The sequence below is a fragment of the Colletotrichum aenigma genome (genome assembly GCF_013390185.1).
Source record: "Colletotrichum aenigma strain Cg56 chromosome Unknown KSG_Cg56_contig04, whole genome shotgun sequence".
In the NCBI taxonomy this organism is placed as follows: domain Eukaryota; kingdom Fungi; phylum Ascomycota; class Sordariomycetes; order Glomerellales; family Glomerellaceae; genus Colletotrichum; species Colletotrichum aenigma.
In genome coordinates this window covers 353,707-378,482 of record NW_023500910.1, presented here as the reverse complement: position 1 = coordinate 378,482, position 24,776 = coordinate 353,707, and the positions used below count along the sequence as shown (strand labels likewise).

The 24,776-nt window shown below is 51.3% G+C and overlaps 7 protein-coding genes across 7 annotated transcripts; 3 read left to right on the top strand and 4 right to left on the bottom strand.

The window, feature by feature from the left end:
• Positions 1 to 430: 430 nt before the first annotated feature.
• On the top strand, positions 431 to 3,001 carry CGCA056_v005956 (Zinc finger protein; the record flags this gene model as incomplete). Its single annotated transcript, XM_037321207.1, has 8 exons — positions 431 to 493; positions 569 to 596; positions 646 to 709; positions 788 to 1,003; positions 1,075 to 1,279; positions 1,332 to 2,343; positions 2,402 to 2,475; positions 2,534 to 3,001. 8 exons carry the CDS (start codon positions 431 to 433, stop codon positions 2,999 to 3,001), a joined length of 2,130 nt encoding a protein of 709 aa, XP_037179518.1.
• Positions 3,002 to 3,479: 478 nt separating this feature from the next.
• On the bottom strand, positions 3,480 to 4,996 carry GA2OX2 (Gibberellin 2-beta-dioxygenase 2; the record flags this gene model as incomplete). The annotated part of the gene is made up of 7 exons (XM_037321206.1): positions 3,480 to 3,575; positions 3,628 to 3,965; positions 4,018 to 4,104; positions 4,160 to 4,232; positions 4,281 to 4,585; positions 4,641 to 4,853; positions 4,936 to 4,996. 7 exons carry the CDS (start codon positions 4,994 to 4,996, stop codon positions 3,480 to 3,482), a joined length of 1,173 nt encoding a protein of 390 aa, XP_037179521.1.
• Positions 4,997 to 5,629: 633 nt separating this feature from the next.
• Positions 5,630 to 8,199, bottom strand: aldA (Aldehyde dehydrogenase; the record flags this gene model as incomplete). Its single annotated transcript, XM_037321205.1, has 7 exons — positions 5,630 to 5,863; positions 5,942 to 6,038; positions 6,100 to 6,185; positions 6,241 to 6,268; positions 7,065 to 7,263; positions 7,318 to 7,744; positions 7,810 to 8,199. 7 exons carry the CDS (start codon positions 8,197 to 8,199, stop codon positions 5,630 to 5,632), a joined length of 1,461 nt encoding a protein of 486 aa, XP_037179520.1.
• Positions 8,200 to 8,838: 639 nt separating this feature from the next.
• Positions 8,839 to 10,458, top strand: prlL-21 (MFS transporter prlL; the record flags this gene model as incomplete). The annotated part of the gene is made up of 4 exons (XM_037321204.1): positions 8,839 to 9,837; positions 9,894 to 9,984; positions 10,034 to 10,232; positions 10,290 to 10,458. 4 exons carry the CDS (start codon positions 8,839 to 8,841, stop codon positions 10,456 to 10,458), a joined length of 1,458 nt encoding a protein of 485 aa, XP_037179523.1.
• A 1,635-nt stretch (positions 10,459 to 12,093) lies between these two features.
• CGCA056_v005952 (putative transporter) lies at positions 12,094 to 13,625 on the top strand (the record flags this gene model as incomplete). Its single annotated transcript, XM_037321203.1, has 7 exons — positions 12,094 to 12,594; positions 12,653 to 12,765; positions 12,821 to 12,869; positions 13,107 to 13,241; positions 13,301 to 13,342; positions 13,393 to 13,540; positions 13,594 to 13,625. 7 exons carry the CDS (start codon positions 12,094 to 12,096, stop codon positions 13,623 to 13,625), a joined length of 1,020 nt encoding a protein of 339 aa, XP_037179522.1.
• Positions 13,626 to 19,004: 5,379 nt separating this feature from the next.
• On the bottom strand, positions 19,005 to 20,285 carry ALD2-5 (Aldehyde reductase 2; the record flags this gene model as incomplete). Its single annotated transcript, XM_037321202.1, has 4 exons — positions 19,005 to 19,339; positions 19,407 to 19,529; positions 19,592 to 19,972; positions 20,033 to 20,285. 4 exons carry the CDS (start codon positions 20,283 to 20,285, stop codon positions 19,005 to 19,007), a joined length of 1,092 nt encoding a protein of 363 aa, XP_037179525.1.
• Positions 20,286 to 21,418: 1,133 nt separating this feature from the next.
• Positions 21,419 to 23,585, bottom strand: CGCA056_v005950 (Iron-sulfur clusters transporter ATM1; the record flags this gene model as incomplete). The annotated part of the gene is made up of 2 exons (XM_037321201.1): positions 21,419 to 21,498; positions 21,551 to 23,585. The coding sequence occupies 2 exons, from the start codon at positions 23,583 to 23,585 to the stop codon at positions 21,419 to 21,421; spliced, it is 2,115 nt and encodes a 704-aa protein (XP_037179524.1).
• Positions 23,586 to 24,776: the final 1,191 nt, after the last annotated feature.

The window sequence follows — 24,776 nt, the reverse complement described above, 5'->3', positions numbered from 1 at the left end:
GGACAAACACAGTTTCCTGAAGAATGTGAATCAGGAAAAGGGACGATAAGGCGCCGGCGGCAGCGGGGGCAACGGAGGCTTCTCCGCATCGATAAGAGCGGAGCCGGATATGAGACCCCGAAATCGCATTTATAAAATTCATGATTGGCCAAACACCCCTTGAACTTGACGGGAACAACCGTGTTCAACTTATCTAATCGTTATTGTCCACCTCATTCCTTATCACGTGGGTGGACAAACTTGACCTGAACGAGATATCTTCCTGTTTATCGGATAGCTGCGTCCACTCGGTACGTACTCCGAGCCCGGTCTTGTCCACGGAGACCACCCCGGTCGTCCACCTCCTTCCCCAGACTTTGGCAATAATCCATGGCGATGCGTCGCTCCTCATTCTTCACCATCGGCAAGCCACTTTCTACCTTCTTCCAAGATGGATGACACTTTACCTCGACCGTTCAAATGTGCTACGTGTAAAAAGGGGTTCACGCGTCAGGTAAGCTATGGTCTAGGATAACGCGTGCGTTACCAGGATGAAGACTTACATGAACCCGTGTTACGTCACCTGTAGGAGAATCTGAAGCGCCATGTCAATACGCGTAAGCTAAGCTTCGAGTCCTGTATCTTCTATCGTTAACAATCTGTCAGACCACAAGGGACGGAATGCACCCGTGTTTCCATGCTCTCAATGCAATGCCAAGTTCGCGCGTAGGTACGTAAACGCCTTACACATATGCGATGAGGATACTTCAGTTCAAGGGTTCCAATTAAGATGCTGACTTTGTCATAGCGACTTGAGGAAACGCCATGTTGAAAATTGCCATATCTCGACCTCCGCGTCGCCGTCGAAAACAGCTCCCCCGCCTTCCCTGACACCGACGGTCGGAGATTCCCCAAGCACAGCAGCATGGCTCGATGTGCTGCTAACGCACCCCCCGCAACCTCAAGGCGATATGCTTGAGCCGATGCAGCAAATCAGTCAGAGCTATGAACAGACATCACCGGCGTATGTTCTTTCGGATAGTCTTGTCAATGGAGTCCTTGCTGACAAGACTGCTTTTACTCTAGAATTTCCAGTGAAATCCGGTGCGTCGAGAGCTTCTTCGAAGGCTTCCACCGCAACTTTCCGATACTCCACGAGGCCTCTTTTCACATTGTGTCGACCCAGGTACCGCTCCTGAATGTCATCACATGTATAGGCAGTCTTTACTGCGAATCGACTGTGGACGAAGCGACCCGGAAGGCAGTATTTGAGTCAACGTTGTCCTCGCTTCAGCAATATGTCAGTATTCTTTCTCAAGTCATGACAGTGGTACATTAGCTCATCCTCGCAGGTGGAGCAAAATCGATCGAGATATCAAGAAACATGGGTTTTGCAGACTTTCCTCCTCCTCGAGTTCCTCGGCATTTACGGCGGCAACGACACGAGCTTCCTCAAAGCGCAACGAATACATCGTGACCTGATCGATGCCATTCGTCTACTCCAGATGTCGCAAGACAGCTCGATCGAGTCTCTCTCCATGGCCTCGGGGGAAGACAGCGGCTACGGTGAAGAAGGTGACGAAGACGACATGCAGGAGCCTGTGAGTGCGGAAGCTCTCAATGAGCAGTGGCAAGACTTCATACGAAAGGAGTCAAGAAAGCGTTGTGTGTACATGCTTTATCTCCTAGACTCTCAGCTCGCTATTCTCTGCAATCTTCGACCGATGCTATCATCTCTCGAGATCAAGTACGACCTTCCATGCTGCGAAGACATATGGTTAGCGCGCTCAGACAGAGATTGGTTCGAGAAGCGGCGACAGCGCTTCAAGTCTTTTGACGAACCCGACGATCAAGCCTACGCGCATGAGACGCCGCCAAGTCAGGGCTTCTTCTACGAAGCATCTCAGACCCTCCTCCACGCCAATCGAAACGACGACAGCCAGAGGGGCCCCGGAGAGAAACACAAACCAAAGAAGCTGAGATTGCTATGGGCATCTCCATTCGCTGCCGTGATCTTGGTGACGCAACTACAGATGATGGCTCGCGAACTTACCCATGCCAGTTGTCTGCTAGAGCGTCCAAAAGCTCAACGGCGCGCTCTGTCTATACTGACCGATAAGCAACATGCGCAAATCTCCCAAGCACTCAAAAGCATTGCAGAGTTGGTACCGCGGAGTCAGAAACCAGTCTTCAGCTTTTTCGACTTTGGCCGTATGGATGTCCTGTCGGATAGTCATGATGACCAGACGCCTCTGTGGCACACCTTCTGGATATTGTGGTATTACACGTCTATCACTCTATCGCATCCAGACTCTCTACTGGTTAGTGGAGTGGTAGAGTCTAATTTGCCCCTGGCGATAGCTAGTAAGTATCCTCCACTTTTGAATAAGGGTAGACGGAATTATCGCTAACTGTGTTCTAGCGGCTGGTCACTTGGCAACACCCAGGAGTAAAGACAAGCGGGACATCTACGAAGATCGCGACGTTTTCAGAATAGTATGTATCCCAAGAAGTACTTCTTCATTCAAGTGTTGTTAACAACTGGCTACCTTAGCTCAATGATCTCGAAATGGCCCTCGACCTTCTGAATCCGATCAAGTCTACTGCTCCTCCTGCCCTCGAGAACCCCTTCATAACACTCCTCGGCTTCAAGATCTGTCTCGTAGGCTGGCGTCTAGTCCGTCTGACAATGCCAGCCGCACAACGTAGTAACGACAATAGCGGAGGCATGATGCTGGGTAACAGCAATAATGGAAGGTCGAACCCAAGTCGCTTTGTGCTGGACGCCATAATGGCTTGCGTTGGAACTGGCGGAGATGATGATGCAGAGAATGCTGCGGCTGCACTGGCTATGCTGGACAGACCTGTTGATCTTGCGAGGAGCGAAGTGCGCTTTTTGGAATGGATTGTGGCGAACTTTACGAAGCGAACGACATGGCCAGTTGGAAGCTGGGTCGCGGCGGTCATGCATGAGAGTCTAGCAAAAGCGAGGGAGGCGTACGCAGCGCCGATGAGTGAATAATGACAACGCTTTCTACGATGCCCTAAGATCTCCTCCGCCGCTCATATCAAAATATGAGCAATGTGGGACTCTTATTATTTGTACCAAAGACAACGAACTTATCTCAATCTTTCGAGAGTGTTTGAGTCGGGCTCGTAACTCCAGCAACTGGATGACATGCACAGTGCAGTACGAGCGACGGGAGCCTGCGAGAGCACACTTCCTTTTTTTACTGGCTGTTGAAGAGACTGCGAGGGCACGTATTAAGGTTTGCTTTTAGAAGTAGCACGTCGCCAAAGTCTGATGTTTTCAGCGATAACATCCCCCATGACCAGAGTGGCAGTGATGCAGGCTCCAATTGAGGACCGAAATGTTGTGAAGATGCTTTATTTCACAGCGTTCACCGTCAAAGTGAACGCGTTGTTTCAGATGAAAAAGTTTTAATGCTACAAAAGACGCCAAGTCCCATCCAAAGACAAAGTCATACACATGCTACATCCTAAGTTGACTTGACAGTCGGAAGGCTGTACTGAAGACGGGGCACGTTGTCGAACTTTCCGAGACTCTTGTGGCCCTCGGGATCGGGGTACTCGCCCTAAATTACTTGTCAGACTTGTAGGTAGAGATTTGGCTGGTTTGAGACTTACGTCAAAGGGGTCCTGGTGCTTGCCCTCCTCGCGAGGACGGTCCATGTCAAAGTCATATCGCTTCCAGCCGTGCTTACGGGCATCGAGGTAGTCAGCCATACAGAAGACACGGTCGTCCATGGGCTTATCGGTTCCCATCTTCTGAAGAAGAGGAGAGTTCTCGATGGGAACGAGCTCACGCTCGTCGGCAGGGCGGGAGAAGTAGATGACACCGATACGGCGGAGGTGGCGCTGATCCTCGGGCGGGGTCGTGACGCGGTGGATAGTTGCCTTAAAGAGACCGCCGGTAAGGCGCTCGAGGGCCTCGCCGAAGTTGACGACGATGCCATGGGGTTGGTCTATGGCGACTGTCAGATGACGGTTTTTGGGTGCTTTCGTGTGGTGACTTACGCTTGACATATCTGTAGCGGCCAGTGTGATGGCAGAGAACCTGAAGAGCGGCGACAGGCTGGGAGAAGAGGAAGGTCCAGGTGCCCCCTGCGTTTTAATGTTAGCGACGCCATGTCCTTGGTCAACACGGTTGATAACTCACAGTCAGTGTGGCCAGCCAGGAAGATTTGGCGGTACTTCTCGCTCTCCTCCTTGGTACGAGGCTCGCACATCATCTAGCTTGGGTCAGTCAGGTTCCTGTAAGTACCGACGACAACACTCACGTAGCGGAGATACTCAGTCTTAGATCCTCCGGGGGCATGGGTTGAAAGCACAGCCTCCTCGGGGACTTGGAGAATGTCGGCAACAATCCTCAAAAGCTTCACCAGGATGTTGGTTCTGATGTAGCTCATAACCTCGTATGTCTCCTCCATGAATGGGCGGATGATCTCGGGGTGGTCGCGGTTCTTAGGGTCGTGGACCAGCATGTTGTAGTGATCAAGCGCCTTGGGGAAGCCGCCCTTGTGGCCCAGAGGGCCGGCGGGCTTGTATCCTGCGTACAGACCACGGGCGTCCTCTTCAGGAGTAACTTGTCATCTGTCAGTATTGCTCCAAGCCAAGAAGAATGCTTCCTCGATGCTCACCTTCATAAGGAGCCTTCTCATCGGGCTTCAGCGTCATTGCCGCGTTGGCGATGCGCATCTGGCGTTGGTAGGTCTCGTCAGAAATGCCATGGTTGGTGAGCGTCAAGAAGCCGTAGCCGGTGGCGGCCTCGTAAAGGTCCTTAGCAAGCTGCTTGCGGCCCTCGGGGTCGTCGAATTTGGCGAGATCAATGTTGACAAGGTCGACGTAGTCCACTGCAGAGCGGTCGGTGGTCAGCCTTATCCTTGCAAGTGCAAATGCAAATGCAGTTGGTTCTGTGCAGTCTGGGGTACTCACAGTCCTCCTTGGTAGGGGGAGGCGGTGTGTAAGGTGGAAGCTGGTTGATGTCGGCGACCATATTGGGCAAGCGAAGATATGTGTGAATCTTGAAAGGATCTTGAAATTGGTATCTGTAGTTCGAAAGTCTTCTTGATCCTTGGATGCTCGACTTGATTGATGATGTGCTTGGTGAGTGAGTGGTTCTTCAGACTTCACTGAGTCGATGAAGTCTTGATTGATATACGACTGAAAGGATACCACGCTTAGAGTATGAAAATGATGTTTTGACACACTGGGTCACAAGAAATCGGGTCTGCGAACAAGATGCAGGATGTGGTGCGATGCTCCGCGAAACGTCCACAATGGCTCTCAAGTCCTCCGCCTGGCTCAAACGGACGTGGAGCCAGTGGCGGTTCCCAATATCCTTGCAACTCAGCTCTTTCGTCACGGGTCGGTGGATTGTACGTGCTGCAGCAATGTGGAAAAGGGAGAGTGACTCCGCCCGGCACCGAGTGGACTGTGGACGTGGAGCTCCTCTGTGCGACGGGCGCGGGGAAGAGGAGCTCCTCCCGGGGCAACGCCCACCTACACGAAGCTTATCCACGCGACTCATTGCCAAGAAGAGGGTTCTCCGGTAAGTGTTTTGCGGGCCAAGCTCCCGATTCTGTCTAAGACTCGGCGAATCGGTGAGTTGGCCGCGGCGGCACCACACTCAATTCGTGAGCACCTGTACATCAAGATTCAGGCGTGATAACGCAGCTCCGGCTTCGTTTTCAAGACCTGGTACGATGTTGACAACACCTGGGGGGAATCCGGCCCCGACAATCAGCTTCCCTAAATACAACGCCGAGAGCGGAGTGAGTTCTGTAGGCTTCAGGACAGCAACATTTCCAGCAGCCAAGGCAGGCCCGAGTTTCCAACCACACATCAGGATTGGGAAGTTCCACTGAAAGGTCATTAGACAAGTCCATCGAGATTATAAAGCTCCCGTGTGCTAGCGGGTCAAGAGAAGTAATCAGCTTACGGGAATAATAAGACCGCAGACCCCCAGAGGCTCTTTCAGGGTGAGGTTCAGCATGTTTGGGTCAGTCTCAATGCTGTTACCCTTAATCTTGTTTGCCCTACATATTTGAAGATACGGTGAGTAAGCAGAAGCAAAGCTCAGGACAGACCAAAACTGACCATCCCGCATAGTATCGGAAACAGGCCGCACACGCGAGAACATCGGCAACTTTGGCCAGCTTGACAGGTTTTCCAGCATTGATTGACTGCAACGGAAATTTAGTGTTTGGCGAGTTGTTCCAAGGCCTGATAGATACGCACCTCAATGTTTGCCAATTGGTCTGCATCTCTTTCAATGAGGTCAGCGAGGCGGTTCAGAAGTCTTCCCCTTTCATCAGGTGTTGTTTTCCTCCAACCCCGCTATGCTTGCTTTGAGGAAGCAACTGCAATATTAATATCGTCGCTACTTCCTCGAGAAAACGAGCAAATTGTTTGCTGGGTGTATGGATTGATCGATTCGAGGGTACTACCGTCCTTGGAGGCATGGAATCCGTTGTCAATAAAAATACCAGTCGGTTGATCATATGCCGTACCATCCGGCAAGCTAATGCGTGTCAGATGTTGAACGGACATTATCGTGACAATTTCTCGAAGTCTAGTACACTCATTGGAAAAAGAATTCCGTCAGGACTTTGAATCATGTCGCCTTATGCTTTGTTTTATGAAAAGTCCCACTGCAGTGACTGTTCAACATCATATACGTTGAATGATTTCCCACTTCAACCCCTGGGTCAGTAAATCTCCAGCGGCTAGAGCTCTACGGACTTTCATTCCCGCTCGACCAAGCTGTGGATAAGATTGGCAGACCAGCAGCCCAAGGGACGGCGCGGACTTCAACCTCCGCTTCTGGGCCAGCCCCAAGCCTGATGGAGGCCCACACAGCGAAAGAATCTTGGTTTTATTTCAATCAAGCCGTTTCAAAATATTTGTTCAATTCATATTGAGAAACTTCTCTAAAAGAAAATACGGCATGTTCTCATTCATAGTGATTCTGCACCTGCAGCCACTTGAACTGGAATGACGTTCCTTCCCGCTTATCCAGCACCTTTTTGTGATGCACATCTTTCACTCGTGCCCGCACATACTCCGTTCCCGATGGCATCGGTTTGCTCAAATCCTTATCTTCTTCTCTGATCAATCCGAGACGGTCAAGAAGCGGGGAAGGCACTGTTCTCATGGGTGTGTGGTCTCCCGGACGACTAAAGTATAGCAGTCCTAGTCGAGGGATGTCGATTTGGTCTCTGGGAGGCTTGACCACACGATGAATCGTTGACTTGATGAACCCTGCCTTCAAGTCAGAAAAGCATGGAAAATTGCATAGGGAAAAGGTCAACTTACCATTCGTGAGGAACGTCAGGGTGTCCGCAGCGTTACAGGTAATACCCCCTTCGACGGGCTTCACATATTTCCAACCCCCCTCAGGAGTTCGGATTTGCAGCCCAGCAACATGCTGAGAGAAAAGAAGGGTCAAACTGCCAAAGTCCTTGTGTCCTCCCTTTGAGTATGCTTGCGCCTTGTCCCACTCCTCGTCTGTCCGAACATTGTAGATCATGTACCGCAAGTGATCATCCGAGACTTGATCATAAGCATGTGCATCTGCAAGGTAGTTCTCTGGTAGTTCTAGTATAATTGCGATCAGAACGAAGAGCTTCCGGGCAACTTCCCAGACGTCGCGATGGAAGTTGCGGATCTCGTCCCAGTTGTCTTCCACAATACGGTGGCGACCAACCTGTCTCCAGGCAGGGATGTCTTTGTGGATATTCAGCTGTGCTCTTATCAGAAATCTTGTCGTCAAATAGAGGTTCCCAGAGAAGAAGCACTGTCTCATACCATCTCAATGTTTTCTTTGACGCCTGTGTCACCAATCCATCTCTCGTTCTCCCTGTACCCGAAATACTCGCCTTCTGCAAAGTTGCAAGGGAATCTTCTCTTCTCATCAAGTGGTTCCTTGAAAAGTGTATTTCCGATACTGAACTGCCGTAGGACAAGTTCATCATCGATACCAGTGCCGGTAACCACCCAGAATCCCACTCGCGTGATAGCATCATAAAGTTGTTTCGCGAGATCTTGCTTGCCCCCCGGCTCGTCGAACCGCGAAAGATCAATGGTAGTAAGAGGAGCCCAGTCTAGATCCTCTTTAGTCTCCTGGGGGCGTGACCAGGGCTTGACAAGCAATGTGCCAGTTGTAGATGGCGGCGGTGAAACTGCGGAAGGGGCCATGATAGTGATTAGGAGCTGGAATTTGATTGAAATCCAAGAAGGATGGTCACCAAAATTTCTTGAGCCTCATTTATAAACGGATCTTACTTCGGTACGACTCCTCATGCTTGAGGTTATCCAGGCGGGGTAGTCACACGATCGGCCATTGCGTGCTTGGGAACCCCAACAACGTGCTCATCGGGAATAAAAACAGCGTATCACCACAAGCTCATATCGAATCCTTCAAACGATATTTCTCCGCATTTATTGTCCGAAAGCCTGCATGAATGATACCGAAATGTGGTGTTGAGTATGGCGTCCAAGATGTCGTTACCGCATCCCGGGCTGAAACGGGAGGGAGCTGCAGCTCATAGTGTCGCTGGCAGTTGGTATTGGATGGGGGACCTCCTTCGCCATTCCGGTTATCATGTCGTGATAGACTGGAGATCTCTAAAGGAATGACAGCGCGATTGGTAACTACCGGCGGGTTGGTAGAACCAACTTCCCTTTCGGATAATGCTTTACATGTTTCTTACTACTGCCTACCGGAGGATTATTCTTCTGCGGAATAAAATCTGTTCATATTTAAGACATATAGGACTGCGTTCACTTACTCCCATTTACTCCCAGCCACTGGTACACCAATCCTCTTCCATCAAGATGGCGGTCGCTAAGGACCCAATCGGCACCATTGCGCAGGTTGCCAACGAAACGCAGCTATTTTCTGAGAAGGGAGCTGGATCAATAACCGAAGCAACATCGAACCCTGATATTGAAGCCACCCCAAAGGATGCGGCTCTTGAAAAATGCATAATGCGAAAGATTGACCTCTGGCTTGTTGGCTTTTACTCTCTTGTCTACGTCTTTCGGGTTATTGACAGCGCAAACTATAACAACGCCGCCATCATCAACCTAGAAGCCGGTACAGGCATCAAGAAGCAGCTCGGGTTCACGCCTTCGCAGTGGGCATGGACGCTTTCTATCTTCTCTTACAGCTACCTTATTTTCGAGCCGACCAACACGGTACTTCTAAAGCTGTTCAAGCCGTCAAGATGGATGTTCATCCTGATCATGGCATGGGGTATATCGGCGTGTTGCTCCGCAGCAGCAACAAACTTTTCAGGCATGATGTGCGTGCGATTCGCAATTGGTGCGGCAGAGGCTGGGTTCTTCCCGTCTGTTCTGTTTCACTATGCTTTCTGGTACAGACCTGAGGAGATGGCTTTGCGCATAGCTTTCTTTTACTCTGTGGGACAGGTGTCCAGTGCACTCTCTGGTCTGTTGGCGTACGCAATCTCATACATGGACCAACTCGGAGGGGTCTCTGGATGGCGATGGCTGTTTATCCTTGAAGGTTTGCCTGCTATAATCCTGGCATTCTTTGCTTTTGGTCTGCCCGACTACCCTGAGTCAGCGAAGATCCTCACCGAGGAGGAAAGGCTCTATGTGAAAGAGAGGCTTGCGAGCACTGCGCCCAAGGGTGGGTCACATTGGGACTTCAAATCTCTGAAAGTCATGGCCAAAGACCCAACCCTCTATACCTTCAGTCTTTATTGGAATTGCCATGGTATTGGAGGATTTGGGGTGGGATTTGCATTGCCTACGGTGATCTACAAGTTAGGATTCACCATTACAGCATACTCTCAGTTGATGAACATAGTAAGTTTCCACCCCAACGAGACCAACGTGCCATGGACCCCACTAATCCTCTTCAGCCGCCATACGTCTCGGCATTTTTACTGCTCAATGCTTTGGGTTTCATGCTGCAGAGGAAGTGGATCAGACCTTGGGTCACTGCCGTGGGGAGTAAGTTTTGAAGACATCTCACAAGACACCAGAAAACTGACTGTCCTAGTTGAATCAACAATCATCGTGTGTTACATCATTCTTCTTCTCGTTGATAACCCGGTTGTCCGCTACCTCTGCTTGGTCGTATCTGTGGCCTGCGCTGGTTGTGCGTACCCAGTTATCTGGCCTGAACGAATCAGGGCGCTGGAGGGAACAGTGGCATCAGGAATTGGCATTGGCCTTACGAATGCGTGTGCACAGTTCGGGTATGTTCGAGCCGTATTGTCAACGTTCAACTGGACTACGCTGACTTTGTTCCATAGGGGAATCGTAGGCCCGCATGTCTTCAGCACGGTGTTTGGTCCCAGATACCGCATTTCATATGGCGTCAACCTTTCGATTTTGGTGGTTGGCATCTGCTCAATTCTGAAAAGTTGGTTTCTCGTCATCAAGAAAGATCGGAAACGAGCTGCAGAACTCCAAGAACAATAGACTTGGAAACGCGTCATTGGATGAGAACTAGATCGGTTGTCAAAGTACACGCATTTATGCATCTACCCTATCAAGGCGTCTCAAAATCGCGAGGCTCGGCACACTCCTTCAGCCCGACCGCGGTAGGCAATTCAAAACCGGCCTTCCTCTCCCATAACTTCAGACACTCAGTGTAATCCGCACTTTGCTCCATATTGGGCTCCTCTAGAGCCTCCTTGAAAAGCCCATGCATGTGTTTCGCGAGCTGCGTGTCAATGCCCATTTTCCCACACAGTTCGAGGTTGATGCCCAGGTCCTTCACAAGTAGTGCCAACCCATATCCGCTGGCATACGTTCTTGTTAGCCCCTCGGCCCTGATGGAGTGAGCTGTGCCGTAGTTGCGGCCGGTGCCAACATTGAGAACGTCCGTGATCTGTACAGGATCCAAGTCCATCTTGCGACCGACGATAAAAGCGTCGTTGAGAGCTGCGATACCAGTAGCGGTGACGTAGTTGTTGAAAGTTTTCATGGCATGGCCGCTACCCAAAGGACCCATAACAAAACGCCATCAAGACATGGTCTTCAAGACGGGCATTGCGAAGTCAATGTCTTCCTGGGCCCCGCCAATCATAAAGGTAGCCTCGCCATCGTTGATCCCGTGCATTCTGACTTGGGTGACTGGAGAGTCCACTAGGCGGAGCTAGTACTTCTCGAGGTCCTTGCCCAGTTGCTGGGTGCCAAAAGGGTCAGAAGAAGATGTGTCAACAATGACACAGCCTAAAACGTCTTAATCAGCAAATCAATTAACATAAAGACTGTTTAATATCCTATCAGGCTTCATGTAAGGAGCAATGCCTTGCTCTCCGAGGAGGATGTCTCGGACGATGTGACCGTTTGGCACCATGGTAATCAACACAGCAACGTCCTTGAATGCGTCCGGCCCAGCGGCAGCCTCTTCAACCGGAAGTTCCTTGTTTTCAATAACAAACTTTCGTTGCCGCTTCTTGTCCGCGTCACGAACAATTGTCTTGAAGCCCTTCTGGGCAACATTCTGAGCTAGCGGTCCGCCGGCGAGCCCTAGGCCAATGTAGCCAACAGATTTGATGGTTGAAGTCATGGTGAACAAAGAATGATCAATAGTCAGAGATATGTGACTGGTCGACAATCGCTTCCGATACTGCATCAGACATTGGACGGATGTCCTTTTCTAATTAATGGACACACGGTCGCGAGATTGACACCCACGGACATCCATTTCCGTCATGCAACTGCTGCAGGGAAACATTATGAGAATAAGATTGATGGTGTAAGTGCCTCCGCATGATTTCAATGACGTCGAACTGATGATAAGAGTCTGGCTGCATGTCTGACTGACGGGCATCCGCCTCCGTCTCCTTCAACCCCACCTACATACATGGTTGTGCGCTAACGCACCACAGATAAGACGACCTCGGGAGTTCGTATCGCACTTTCAGGGGCTTGGCGATACAATCCCAGCGAACTGATAAGCCATATTTGTCCTTCATTACAAGAGGAGCCAGTGAAGGCGCAGCAGAAGTCAATGACATAGTCAAAGTCTTCTAGAGTTCATAAGTTTGCGACCTTTTTTTTTTTTTTTTTTTTTTTTTTTTTTTCAATGACAAGACGCAGTCTACAATGGATCCCAAACTCAACATGATGGCGCAGGACAAGCCCAATCCGGAAGAAGCAGGCAATGCCTTGTCAAGTTCGACTGTCATTCCCGACAGTCAGCTCGAAAAGCAAGTCCTCCGAAAGCTGGACTTGCGACTTGCACCACTTTTCGCGACCCTTTACTTCGTAGCGTACCTCGATCGAAGCAATATCGGAAATGCGGCTGTAGCCGGCCTGACCGAAGACCTTGGTCTGTCTGGTTCTCAGTTCAGCACCGCCGTCAGCGTCTTCTTTGCAACGTATATTGCATTCGAGCTTCCGGTCGTCCTTGCGATGAGGAAGCTTAAGCCACATCGAGCTATTTCTATAATGTGCTTTGGCTGGTCAGTCGTCACAATTGGTACAGCATTCACCAAACGGTTCGGTGACTTGGTGGCTGTTCGTCTTCTTCTGGGCTTGTGTGAAGCAGGCTTCTTTCCTTGCCTTTCTTTGTACATCACGATGGTTTATAAACGGGAAGAGCAGGTACGTGGAAGCCTCAAACTAAACGTATTGAGAGAGTGCTAACAACTTCGGGACACAGGGTTTGCGATTGGCATTCCTCTTCACTTCGGTCTCACTCGCTGGCATTTTCGGGGGGTTGATTGCAACGGCGATTACCGAGATTGGGCACAGCGCAGGGCTTAGAGCTTGGAGGTATGTTTCATGAACATCTCCTCATCCCTTTCGTATCTGATAGGTCGAACTTCAGCTGGCTCTACATTATCGAGGGGCTGATATCCCTACTTGCTGTTACGTGGGTGTGGTTCGGATTGCCGAATGATCCAACCCGAGCGAAGTTTTGGAAACCAGAAGAGAGAGAAGTGATGCTTGCTTGAGAAGCGCAACGGCAAGAGTATCTGGGAAGTCAAGTATTTGAATGGAAGGAGGTCTTCAACGCCTTCAAAGACCCTAAAGTCTATTCCACGTAAGTATTCAGCCCCTGTACGTATATCAAATTGCTGACGCTCTTATTTTTCTTGAGCGCTTTGATCCAGTTCTTCCAGGACATTATCCTGTATGGGTTCAGTACTTTCCTGCCTTCTATCCTGCGACTTGATCTGGGGTTCACCGCACTTGAGGCACAATATCTCAGCATCCCAGTGTATTTCGTGGGAGGTCTCAGCGTTTTTGTAAGTCGTCCTAGTTCCCCGTGTTATAAGAGACGCCTATGTGACTAATGGCTGCGTAGACAGCTGCTATTCTTGGAGACAAGTGGAGGCTTCGAGGAACGGTGAGAACTTCAGAAACCCTTCAACTTGATGTTTGGATTGCTGATCTCAGTCGACAAAGTTCCTTCTGGGCCTTGACGTGTTTGCGGTCGTTGGGTATGCGATCCTTCTTGGTGTTGCAAATGGTCCTGGCATCCGATACTTTGCGTGCTACCTCATCGCTATCCCGCTTTACTGCGGACCCGGTCTCAACGAAATTTGTGAGTGTGGTTCCCTCTTTCACTATGGGAGAAGAGGACAACTGGTAATGCAGATGAGCTGACGCTTGTGGTTAGGGATCAGTAATAACATGGCTCCTCATTACCGGCGAGCCACAGCGATTGGGTTGCAGCAGACTATCGGAAATATTGCCGGCATAGTTGCTCCTCAAGTATATCGTTCAGCGCCCTACCGCTTGGGACATTGGTGCTCACTTGCTTCTGCCATTGTTTGTTTGTATTGTCCTCATAGCTGGTCAGATATGGTATCTGCGATTGTTGAATCAGAAAAAGGAACGGATCGAGATGGGAGAATTGAGTGATGACAGAAAGGAGACTACAGGAGAAGGGCAGTTGGAATTTCGTTATGTTTACTAGGCTCAGTCGGCATCAGAGGGCCTCAACGGTAACAGTTCGATAGCAAGTTGCAGCCCCAAATCGCATACACTCTCACCACTCGGCTATTCATGTTATCTAATGCTAGGGGGTTCGCACCAATAACACAACCTACATCCTGCTCGGGACTCAATGCACCCCTATCTGGTGGCGGCAGCGGACATCCGCCCCTGTCTGTGGGTCTCCAGAACTGGGGAACATCCTGGGAATGGGTCATGTTCCCCGGATAATGCACCCTCCCCGCTCCGCGGAGAGCGTGGCAGTGACGAACGAGAAGGCCAAAATAGCGCTTATCTTATCATTCAAGCCCCTCCTCTATCGAACATGGCACTGATGTGTTCGTTCGGGACGCAGCAAAATACTGTCTGTGATAGAATAACGGCTGGAATCTTTGGGTTTTACACGGCGTCTCCTTCCGGACCTACAGTTTCTCGCGATGAATGAAAGCCCGGAGGCCGATTCAAAGACCCCGATAGGAGAGGTTGTGACTACTTCGTAGGTAGATTGACTTGGTACCATGACTCGTTGACATTTGGTCTGATATCGTGGAATATTAGATGCGAGCGGTGTCGCCGACGAAAGGTACAATGGCACTGCCCGCTAATACCAGTCTCAGCTTGAAATGTGTCTAACACTGCGAGTTTCGAATTTAGATCAAATGCGACCGTCGAAAGCCATGCGCACGATGTCGAAAGGCCGGGACAGAATGTATGAGGGCGGGCACCGGGGAGAAGCAAAGGTGAGTAGTTTCTTTACCAAGACCACGGTTGTCTCAATGTCTAGGTCGTGTCTTCTGTTCCTTGCAGAATCTAACATGATTATTCTCGAAGGCTTGTGCCTAAGACATATGTCCGCGCACTGGAAGGGCAAGTCGCATCCCTCGAAGTCTTCATCCGAGAGTTAGCAGCGGCAGACTCAGAGCACCGGGAGCGAATGCTGCTTTGCTATGTTGCAACAGGATAACCAACTGCATCCCAGAATGAATCGGAGATCATCCCAAGTGACCCCAACGCAAGCATAAGTCAAGAAAACCCCAAGTCACCTCAAGAAGACGATGAAACCGGACTAGCTCGCCCAAGAGCTGGTCAGCTAAGAAAACTTGCCAGGGGCAATTCAGCTCATTTTTACGGAGGGACCAGTCTATTCAACACATACATATGCGACAAAGAGAATCATACATCGCCATGCACCGACTGGTCCATGACAACGACAGTTGCTGACGACATGCTCGCCAGCGCTAACGCTGACCAGCCCTCCGAAATCACAAGCCCCCGTAACAGCTGTTTCCAGTACGCACCTCATGATGACGTATCGCAGCGTTTGATGGCCTCCTTCTTCAGGGAGCAATACCCTTAGAACATGTACATCTATCGAGAGTACTTTCTTCGCGACTACGATGTTGGAACTGGTCACTACTATTCCGATTTTCTTCTTTTCGCAATATGCGCCATGGGCTCCCTTGCAACTGGTGACCCTGACGATCTACAACTTTATGGTGTGTTTTCTTCCCAAGCGCAACAGCTGCTGTACTCAGCTCTCGACCGACCTAACCTCACTAGCTTGCAGGCTCTACTTCTGCTCGGTCAATGCGAGATTGGACGTGGCCGCGCTTCGAAAGGCTGGCTGTTCTGGGGTATGGCATTTCGCTTAGCCCACGAGATGGGTCTACAGTTGGACCCGAACAACTGGAACGGAACCTCTGAGCCAGATGTCGATCGAGAGATTTTGCGCCGTGCCTACTGGGCCGCCTTCATTGTTGACAAGCAACTGAGTCTCTACTTTGGACGCCCGCCAGCTCTGTATTTGTACGAATCAGATGTTCGGAACACCGTTAGAATACCATACCCGCCTGACTGACAAGGACTACTCGACACATATATCGCGCCCGGCCTGTCCGTCACGGCATTCGAAGATGGGATTGCTCTCGTTGGGGCTTTGATACATCAAGCTGAACTGTCAAAGATTCAACATAGTATCATTACCGAACTCTTCGAAAATCGTCGGCCGAAGACACACAATGCCAACACCGCTGCAACAGTTCAGAAGATTCACGTCTCGTTGACAAAGCGGCTGGCAAGCCTACCCGGGAAGCTTTACTGGAATCAGTGGACAGTTGGGCAGGTCCCAGCGTGTGTCCTTCATCTACAGTGAGTCATGCGTGCCCCTTTAAATCTCTTGTCTGACAAGTCTTAGCATGCGTTTTCATACTGCAATGATTATTCTCCATCGCCCGCCGCGCCAACTTTTGTCACAGCCAGATGTTGCATCCAGTGAAGATGTGGAAATATGCTTTGAGTCGCTAAAAGCCATTCTACGTCTGCTTAGGAGCTATAATCGCTTTTATCGTTACGACTGCCTACCGATTGATTTCGTTCACACTCTTGCTACCGCGGCGGGAACCATAATGATGAGACACTACCTAGAAGGAACGCCATGGGATGAGACACAAACTTCTCAAGCATTGACACGCATTCTCGAAGCCATGAATGCTGTCCAGAACGCATGGCCGTGCGTGGGTGAGATCAAAGACAGCATTGTTTAAGCTAGCCGGAGAGAGGAAGGGGACATCCCAGGGGTCGATGCACTTGCAGACTTTACTCTGATGACCGGGCTTTCAGGGCCAGTTGCGGGCAGCGATGTAAATAAAATGTTGCTTTCGGAAGGCGGTATGTTCGATGCTGACGCCGGTTTGCTGGTAACCGATGACTTTCTCGGGGGCACGTTCCCGTGGATCGCGGGTGAACAACAGGGAACCACCAGGCTGTGAAGCACAATAATTAGAAGTTCACGTTAGTATCTGAGAGAAGACATAATATTTATCAATACTCCCAGTTTATCGTCAGCTTATCTACTCGACACGTGTATCAGGATGCACTTATAAGTCTCGACTTCCTTTGACCAGGATCCGTGGATACGTTTACTGAATCCGATACCGACACATGGAGTACAGCCTTGATTCACCTCATTTTTCGAGAGACTCGGAGAAAGTTCCAGTGACGACTCGCGAGACATATAGAAACCCATTTCTGTCTCAGGGTAGTTAAGCAACATCTTGCAGCGGTTGCGCTCAATTGGAATCGAACCAAAGTTACTTAATACAGGTCGCTACGTTGAGCAGTATTCGCCTTGGCGATAATGCCAAAATGATGCATATCAAGATATCTCACCCGTTGTAGTGGCATCAAACACACTACCGAGCACATCCCTGAACTTAACTTCCTTCGCCACGACAGGGGGTCTTGGGCAGGCAAGCTTTACCTTAGTCAAGTCTGGATGAACATGTGGGTTCTTGCATATCTGGCCTTTCCACAACCACTTTGTTGAATTTAAAGGCGCGTATTCAAAGTACCCACGACTCATCATTCTAAGTTTCGGTCTCCCCAGAACGCCTCGTGCTTCTCAAGTCGGCCTTCAACTCCGACGCCCGTCTGGATGAGACGTGCATCATTCCCTGGGCCCCAACGAAGATCGTTAGCCCCTACTTCATCGATATCATATACACGATCAGACTACCTTGCTGGTGTCCTCTTTCTAGTTGTGAATGGGGTGAATAACTCCTGTTTCCGGCCTTCCCCGCTTGTGCTTAATTTCATGCTTCCCCGTCCTCTACTCCGCCCACTCTCTCGGTAACGGGGGGTGGTCTATTCAGACATGGTTCTGGAAGTTTGCAACTGAACCGATGTCTTCAGAAAAGCAGCGAAATGTACCCACATTGATCGTTTTCACACCAATAGGCGACTTCTGAATCCTAAGCAACCATAAGGTTTGCTTTATCACATCCTGACACCAACGCAGAAGCCGACGAGAACCGCATCAGAAGTTTTCTTCGAAATTAGGGAGGACAAGTCGCAAAGAGACCGTTTGAGAATCATTTCCAGCTAGTGCGCAGATGGCTGCGACGTTGAAAACTGTTTTAGGGTCAGCATGGAAATGCTGCCTTGAGGCTCCGTACCCCTATGTGAGTCGCTCTAATTCATGCACGTGGGCTATGGTTTCCGTGAAAGACACTGAAGAACGAGTCGTGTTTTCACATGATCTACATTGACAGAACTCCTAACGGAGTGGAAGGTATAGGTTCCCCTGAGCGTGAGGACAGACTTGCCAGCTGACTCACAGCCACCAGGCCACCCACTGACTCGTCAGTTGCCCGTTCTGAACGTAGTTCAATCAGGGCATCCCAGGCATGATGTTGTTGGTCTCGAAGTCTAGAATCTTGGGGGCGCTGCCAGCCAACGAAGCTTAGGGCCCAACTTCCTGGTCGTTCATCCCATGTCATTTATGGACGCTCTGTTCCACGTTGCAGATCAATCCCTTCACGAAGCTGCCTTGGGAGCCTCAATTAGGACAGCAGATATAGGATGTTCGGTAATCGCCGGTTGAGCCCTTTTTCAGGGAAATATTGTCGAAGATCATGAGTGCAGTTCATCTACGTCTCACAAGTATTTCAGCAAATGTTTGAGCGATACACGTCGAACAGATCCTTCCGAGAAATATTTAAGGGCCATTGATTCTCCAACTCCTCGATACAACATCACTCTCCAGCCATCTCAACATCAAAAAGTCTACAGTCACTCTTTTCTCAACTCAAAAACCAGTCTCTACCTCTTCGCCAAAATGAAGGTCGCCGCCGTTTTCATCGCCGCTCTCTCCCTCGCCACCTCCGTCGTGGCTGAGGGCTGCTACCCCTGTTCCGAGCGCAAGGGAGGAGTTGTCGTGAGTGATTCCCAGTTCTCTAGATATTGTGCAGTGAGGATGATACTAACAAGATGAAAGTGCACCACCCCTCCCCCCAACAGCCACGGCTGCGGTCTTTGCTGCGACAACGCTGCCCAATGCCAGCGCTTCGTCGAGCTCGGATACTGCAAATAAGTTATGGATTTTGAAGGAAAACCGTCGAGGAAAGTAAGAAGGGTTCAGGGCTTGGCGCGTAGAAACCGCGATTGCTACGATACCAAATCGACAGTTGATATCATATTGCCTTCTGGGTGTCCTATTTGATGTGATGATTGGTGAAACAATCTATGCCATTTGATTTGATGTATGTCTACGTCTTGTACCCTCATCAACAACGTCAAACACCGTTAGTGACCCCATTTGAGTGACCATTGGTACCTCTTAGGTGCTCAGTGTTTGATGCAAGGCTATCCTCCAACGAGATCCATCCTGGTCTTCCGATCCTTCGCAGCAACGACTCGGCGCGAGCGATCGGCTTCACTGTGACAGGGTACTCTTCGCCGTAGAAGTTGTCCGCAAATTTCCTATCAGGGTTCTGCTTTCTCATGATCTCAAGGATCTGATCCCAGTGCATTGGGAATGCGAAAGCGAAGATACGCTCAGCCTTGACATCCGGAAGAATCGCGGCGGCCAGGTGGAGCGCGGCATCATCCTGTACATCCACGAAGTAATCTTGAAACGGATTCAGAGGTCAGCCATATTTGAAGAGCAAATGTATGAAGAAAGCGTGTGCACTTACGCGGCAGATGCCAGAGCTCACCCAAGTTCTTGCCCTCGAACAAATCTGTCACCAAGCCAAAAGAAGATGTTCCTCCAGCGTTGACAGGGTCGATGCTCCTGCCAAAGTTGAAGTCGGGCACAACTAGACATGGCCCTCGGTTAGCAACACTCTCAATGACATTGGAAGCATGAGCGGCATCTCACTCGAGTTCACTACGATATCAGGACGTCTCGAGGCATTGTCCTTGTAGTACTTCCAGATGCTCTGCTCCTGCTCCATCTTGCTTGCGCCGTAGATTGCGCCGCCATGCTCGATGCCCCACGGAGGAGGGGCCCACGCGAGCTCCTTAGCATCATGGCCATACGTGGTCTCGTCAACAGTCTGGCCCTTGAGAGCGAAGAAGTTCTCCTTCTTGAGGGGCATGAGAGTCGAGGCCGATGAAGTCAGGATGAAGCGCTTCATGTTGGGTTCGTTGTAGGCAGCCTCGATGGCAACCATGCCGCACTTGACGGCGCCGCCGATGACTTCAGCCGGGTCACCGTTGAAGTCAATGACGGTGGCAGTGTGCACGAAGGCCGCAGCACCTGACCAATATCAGCAACGTTACTCATTCTAGTCACGAGGATAACTTCGTTCCAGCTCACCCTTGACAGCTTCATTGTAAGCTCCATCGGCTTGCATGTCAGGCACAATGTGAAGCTCGAACTTCCCCTTGCCATAGGCCTTCTCAAAATGGGGCACAAGCCAGGCGCTCTTTTTCGGGTTCCGGACCGTTCCACGAACGATGTAGCCCGCCTGGATGAACTGGTCGGCGATGTGGGAAGCGATGTAGCCGTTGGCGCCAGTGACAACGACAATGGAACCCTCGGGGATCGCTGGGTTCTCGATGGGCGCCATCTTTCGTCTCAATGTGTCTTGATGGTGCAATATGTGCCAGTGTTATGTGCGTCTGTGTTGTTGATGCGAGATCAGATGGCAAGTCGACACCACCAAGAAATTAATCAGCAGAATGATGTGATTATCCAAAGTCAATCGCAAGCCAAAACCGCAGCATCAGATGGGAATCACAAGCCATTATAAATCCGCCACTGGTCTGGGAGACATCGCACTACTGGCGCATCATGATGTCGACCGGCCAGCAGACCGCTCACGATCTCCGTGTAGTGGGTCGGCGACTCGGACTCGACGGGATGCCGCCGAAACTTGAAGCGGAGACGAGTGGGTTTTCTCCGGTCCCTGGAATGGGGCCGCCGGCCGGGGAAATCGAACATCTAGCGACATGATTCACCACGACTTGCGCGGCTCATGCAGCAAGAGTCATTGTGAGTATGCGGATACGACTGCTGAGGATCGGCTCATCAGTCCGTCCAGCCCGTTTGGGTCCACTTCGGCAGCAGAAAACGGGAGTTGAGGGGGGTCGAGTGCATCATGATATGATGATCGGACGGAGCGCGTTGAGTTTTCTTAGTACCAAATCATGACTGGGGTTCACTTCCTCTCTAAGCGTGATGTGCATCTCTTGTGTGGAATGTTGCATCGATTCCGGCCGCATCATCACAAACACCGGGCATTCTTCACCACCCCTCATGATGCTGCACCTCAAACGGTTCGCCTTTCTAGGAAGCCCGAGACCGTCCCACTTGAGAGCGGCCCATCCCGGCGCGGAGATTTTGTCATTTCCGTTGAAACCGGCAAGGTGGGATCGATATGGACAAGCCTTCCCATCCCCATGCTAGTGTTGACATCGCTTCGCATCGCGTGCCGTAGCTAAGACTAACAGCCATTAGCCTCTCGCGCCGGCTGCCGAGGAGCTCTACCTGGAAAGACTTGTGTGGGAGATTCGGTTCAGTTATTATGCCATGGAACGAGGCTTTTCCAACCAAAGCAAGGAGCTGGTACGCCCCCTCATCAAGCTCAATATGCTTGAAAAAAGTCGCAGATAACTCACATGAAAGATCTCACAAGATGCGATAACTGTGAACATGGAATAAGATTTTTCGGTAAGTGGTATTCAACAATAATCTCAAAGATCAGCGACCAGCAGGTGGCTTCTGCGCGTCCTCCTCTGCGACCTCGCGCTCTCCGTCTGCGTTGAACAAAGTCTCCTGGGCTTCGTCGGGTGTCAGTATGAGCGCCATGAGATGGACTTGGGACCAACTTACCACTCCAAAGCTCGGCGTACAATCCACCCCGATCAATCAGCTCTCTATGCGTACCCATCTCAGCCACACTGCCCTCCCTCAAGACGATAATCAAGTCCGCGTCAAAGATCGTGCGCAATCTGTGCGCGACAAACACACTGGTCCGCGACTTCTCGCGGAGAATACTGTTGATGTTGAGCATGAGCGCCTGCTCGGTATGGGTATCCAAAGCACTAGTCGCCTCGTCGAAGAAGAGCAAGGGAGGATCCTTCAGAAGCAGTCTGCTGACGGCCAAGCGCTGCTTCTCACCGCCAGAAATCATCATACCGCGCTCTCCGACCTTGGTCTGGTATCCATCGGGGAAGCGCTCGATGATCTCGTGGATGCGCGCACGCTGGGCAGCAGCAATGACGCGCTCTTGAGGAGCAGACATGTCACCGTATCGGATGTTGTGCTCAATGGTGTCGTTGAACAGGGGAGTGTCCTGAGGGACAACGCCGATGGACCTGCGGAGGGAGTCAACCTGTACTTGGCGGATTTCCTGGTCGTCGATGAAGATGCGACCGGACTGAACATCGTAGGATCGGAACAACAGGCGAAGGAGGGTGGACTTGCCGCAACCACTAGGGCCGACGACTGCCACCTTCTTGCCAGCGGGAATAGTAAGCGACAGGTTGCGGAGGATAGGGCGATCGGGGTGGTAGCCGAACGTGACGTTCTCGAACTTGATCTCTCCGCCCTTGGAAAGGGCCAGGGGCTCAGCATCGGCCACGTCCTTAATGGAGACGTTCACCTTTTGCAGGTTGAACAGAGTCTCCATATCAAGCAGCGACTGGCGCAATTCACGGTAGACGGATCCGAGAAAGTTGAGAGGTACCGACAGCTGGAAGACAAGCTGATTTACCATGACGAGATCACCGACAGTGAGGTTACCCTGCGCAACACCGTTTGCCGCCAGGTACATCATGGCCGTCAGCGCCGAAGAGAAAATGATGTTCTGACCGCTGTTGAGAAGGGCCAGGGAGGTAGCGACCTTGATCGAGCTCTTCTCGTACGCCTGGAGTGCCTGGTCGTATCTCGCAACCTCGAACTTCTCGTTATTGAAGTGCTTCACGGCCTCGTAGTTGATGAGAGAGTCCACAGCAACCGTAGATGCCTTGTTATCGGCTGCGTTCGCCTGTCTTCGGAACTTTGTTCTCCAAGCCGTCGTCCAGATCGTGAAAGCCGTGTAGCCAACCATGGTAAGCACAGTGATGGCGGCGAAGTTGGCGCCGTACTGCCATGTCAAGATACCGCAGACCATTGAGATTTCCAGAGCCGTGGGAATAATGTGGAAGACCATGCTCGTCAGCAAGAAGCTGATACCCTTGGTTCCTCGATCGATTGCGCGCGTCAAGCCACCCGTCTGCTTGGATAGATGGAAGCTGAGGTCCAGCCGCAGCAAATGGTCAAAGACGTTGCAGGCCACCTTGCGGATCGCCTTCTGGGCCACAGAGGCAAAGACCGCGTTTCGCAGCTCCTGGAAGACCGTAGCTCCAATTCTTGTTGCGCCGTATGCCAGAATCATGCTTCCTGCTATGGTGACTGCCGTTCCGCCAGTGGCACCAAAGTCGATGTTCATTGCGTCGACGATGCTCTTGAAGTAGAAGGGAACCTGCACGTTGAGGACCTTGGCGCCAATCAGCAAAGAGACGGCGAGGCCGACCCTGACCTTGGTGCTCAAGCTGTCCTTGGGCCAGAGGTATCTCGACATCTCCTTCATGATGGCCCAGTCGGCCTTGCGCTGCTCCTGGGCATTCTTCTCGGGTGTCGCGAGGGGATCGGCAGGGGGTTTCTTGGCCTGTGTGGCCTTCGCCACGGCCACTTTGGGGCTAACATCGCTTGGCTTCGTCGTCGCCGGAGTCTTGGGTTGTTCGCGTCTCGCAGGGGCGCTGGTTTGGAAGATGCGAACAGGGGCTCGCGGGCTCTGAGGCAGCCATGGTGGACGGCAGACGCTCGCGTGACCCAGGCCTCGAGGGCAGGCCAATGGAGCCTTGTGAACGGCTCGGATTATCATCGTGATCGTGCCTGGCGCCGCAACACGATCATCTTCCTCCTTGATTCTGCGGGAAAAGCGTCAGTCGCAGCGGGGGACGGGAGTCGAGCCGAGCTAATCGATAAGGAGAGCCGAAGGAGGCCTGCGATCGTCGGAGGGGTAGGAAATTACCGCAACTTACCACGACCTGCGGATGATCAGGACCAGAAAAGGAGGCAAAAGACCGTTTGACAGAAAGGAAGGGTGATTCACGACAATTCGGGTGTCTCAGGGGGGTGTTGGACGGCGATTGTGCACCAAAACGCGGAAAAGTCGCAAGCAGCGGCTCGGCTTATTCGAGCTCCTCGGTCGGAATGATGCAATTGGCGGCGCCTAAGGCACCTTGACGGCCACTGCTATTGGCCCCACACCTTGGACCGGAGAGGTGCTCGGCCTCTCACCGATCGGGACCGAGAAGAGACTCGGTGAGGTCGAGTCACACCGAGAATCGGCTTCTTCAACTGTGCAGCTCAACCACTGGCCCCAATTGGTGTTTGCTTGTTATTTTAGTCGTTCGAGGTCAATAAATCAGTCTTCTGAACATGTTTTCTCTCAAAATTGACTTGAAGCATGTTCGACGGCTCTCACCAATGTGATGTTGAGCTCATGAGCAAACAGCGGACGCCATTCTGCCCAAGTATGACAGTCTGCTGTGACGCTCTTCTCTGTGCATCCGTGAAAAAAAGTGCAGTGACGGTGTCAAGCGGGCAGAAAAGCACGGCAAAACCTCTTCTCACAAGCCGCTCGGAGAAATCGGAGTGATCTGCACATGGAACCCAAGATTACCAGATTTCTAATTTTACGCGACTTTGCAGTCTGCAATGCCGGCAGACAGGGACTGGGATGCGGACAAGGACATCGAGCACCCACATGTCGTGAGTGAGCCGCAGCTGCGGTAAGCCTCCTCGACTTCGCCAAGGCGCCACGCGCAGTTGTTTACTCTGGTTGCCGAGAGATTGTTTGGTTTAGAGCCCGTTGGAGATGGACTGTGCCGCATTCCCGCTGCCTTATCGTTCATCCAGTCTTCCTCATCGACCCTTCCGGGATGGCCGTTGTGTTCCAGCCACCTCCTTCATCTAATCTCAGTGAACCAACGATCATTGCTTCAACGGGCACTTCATCGGTTGCAACCGGGTGTCTCCATCACATTATCGGCGCGGCCGTACAGCGGGG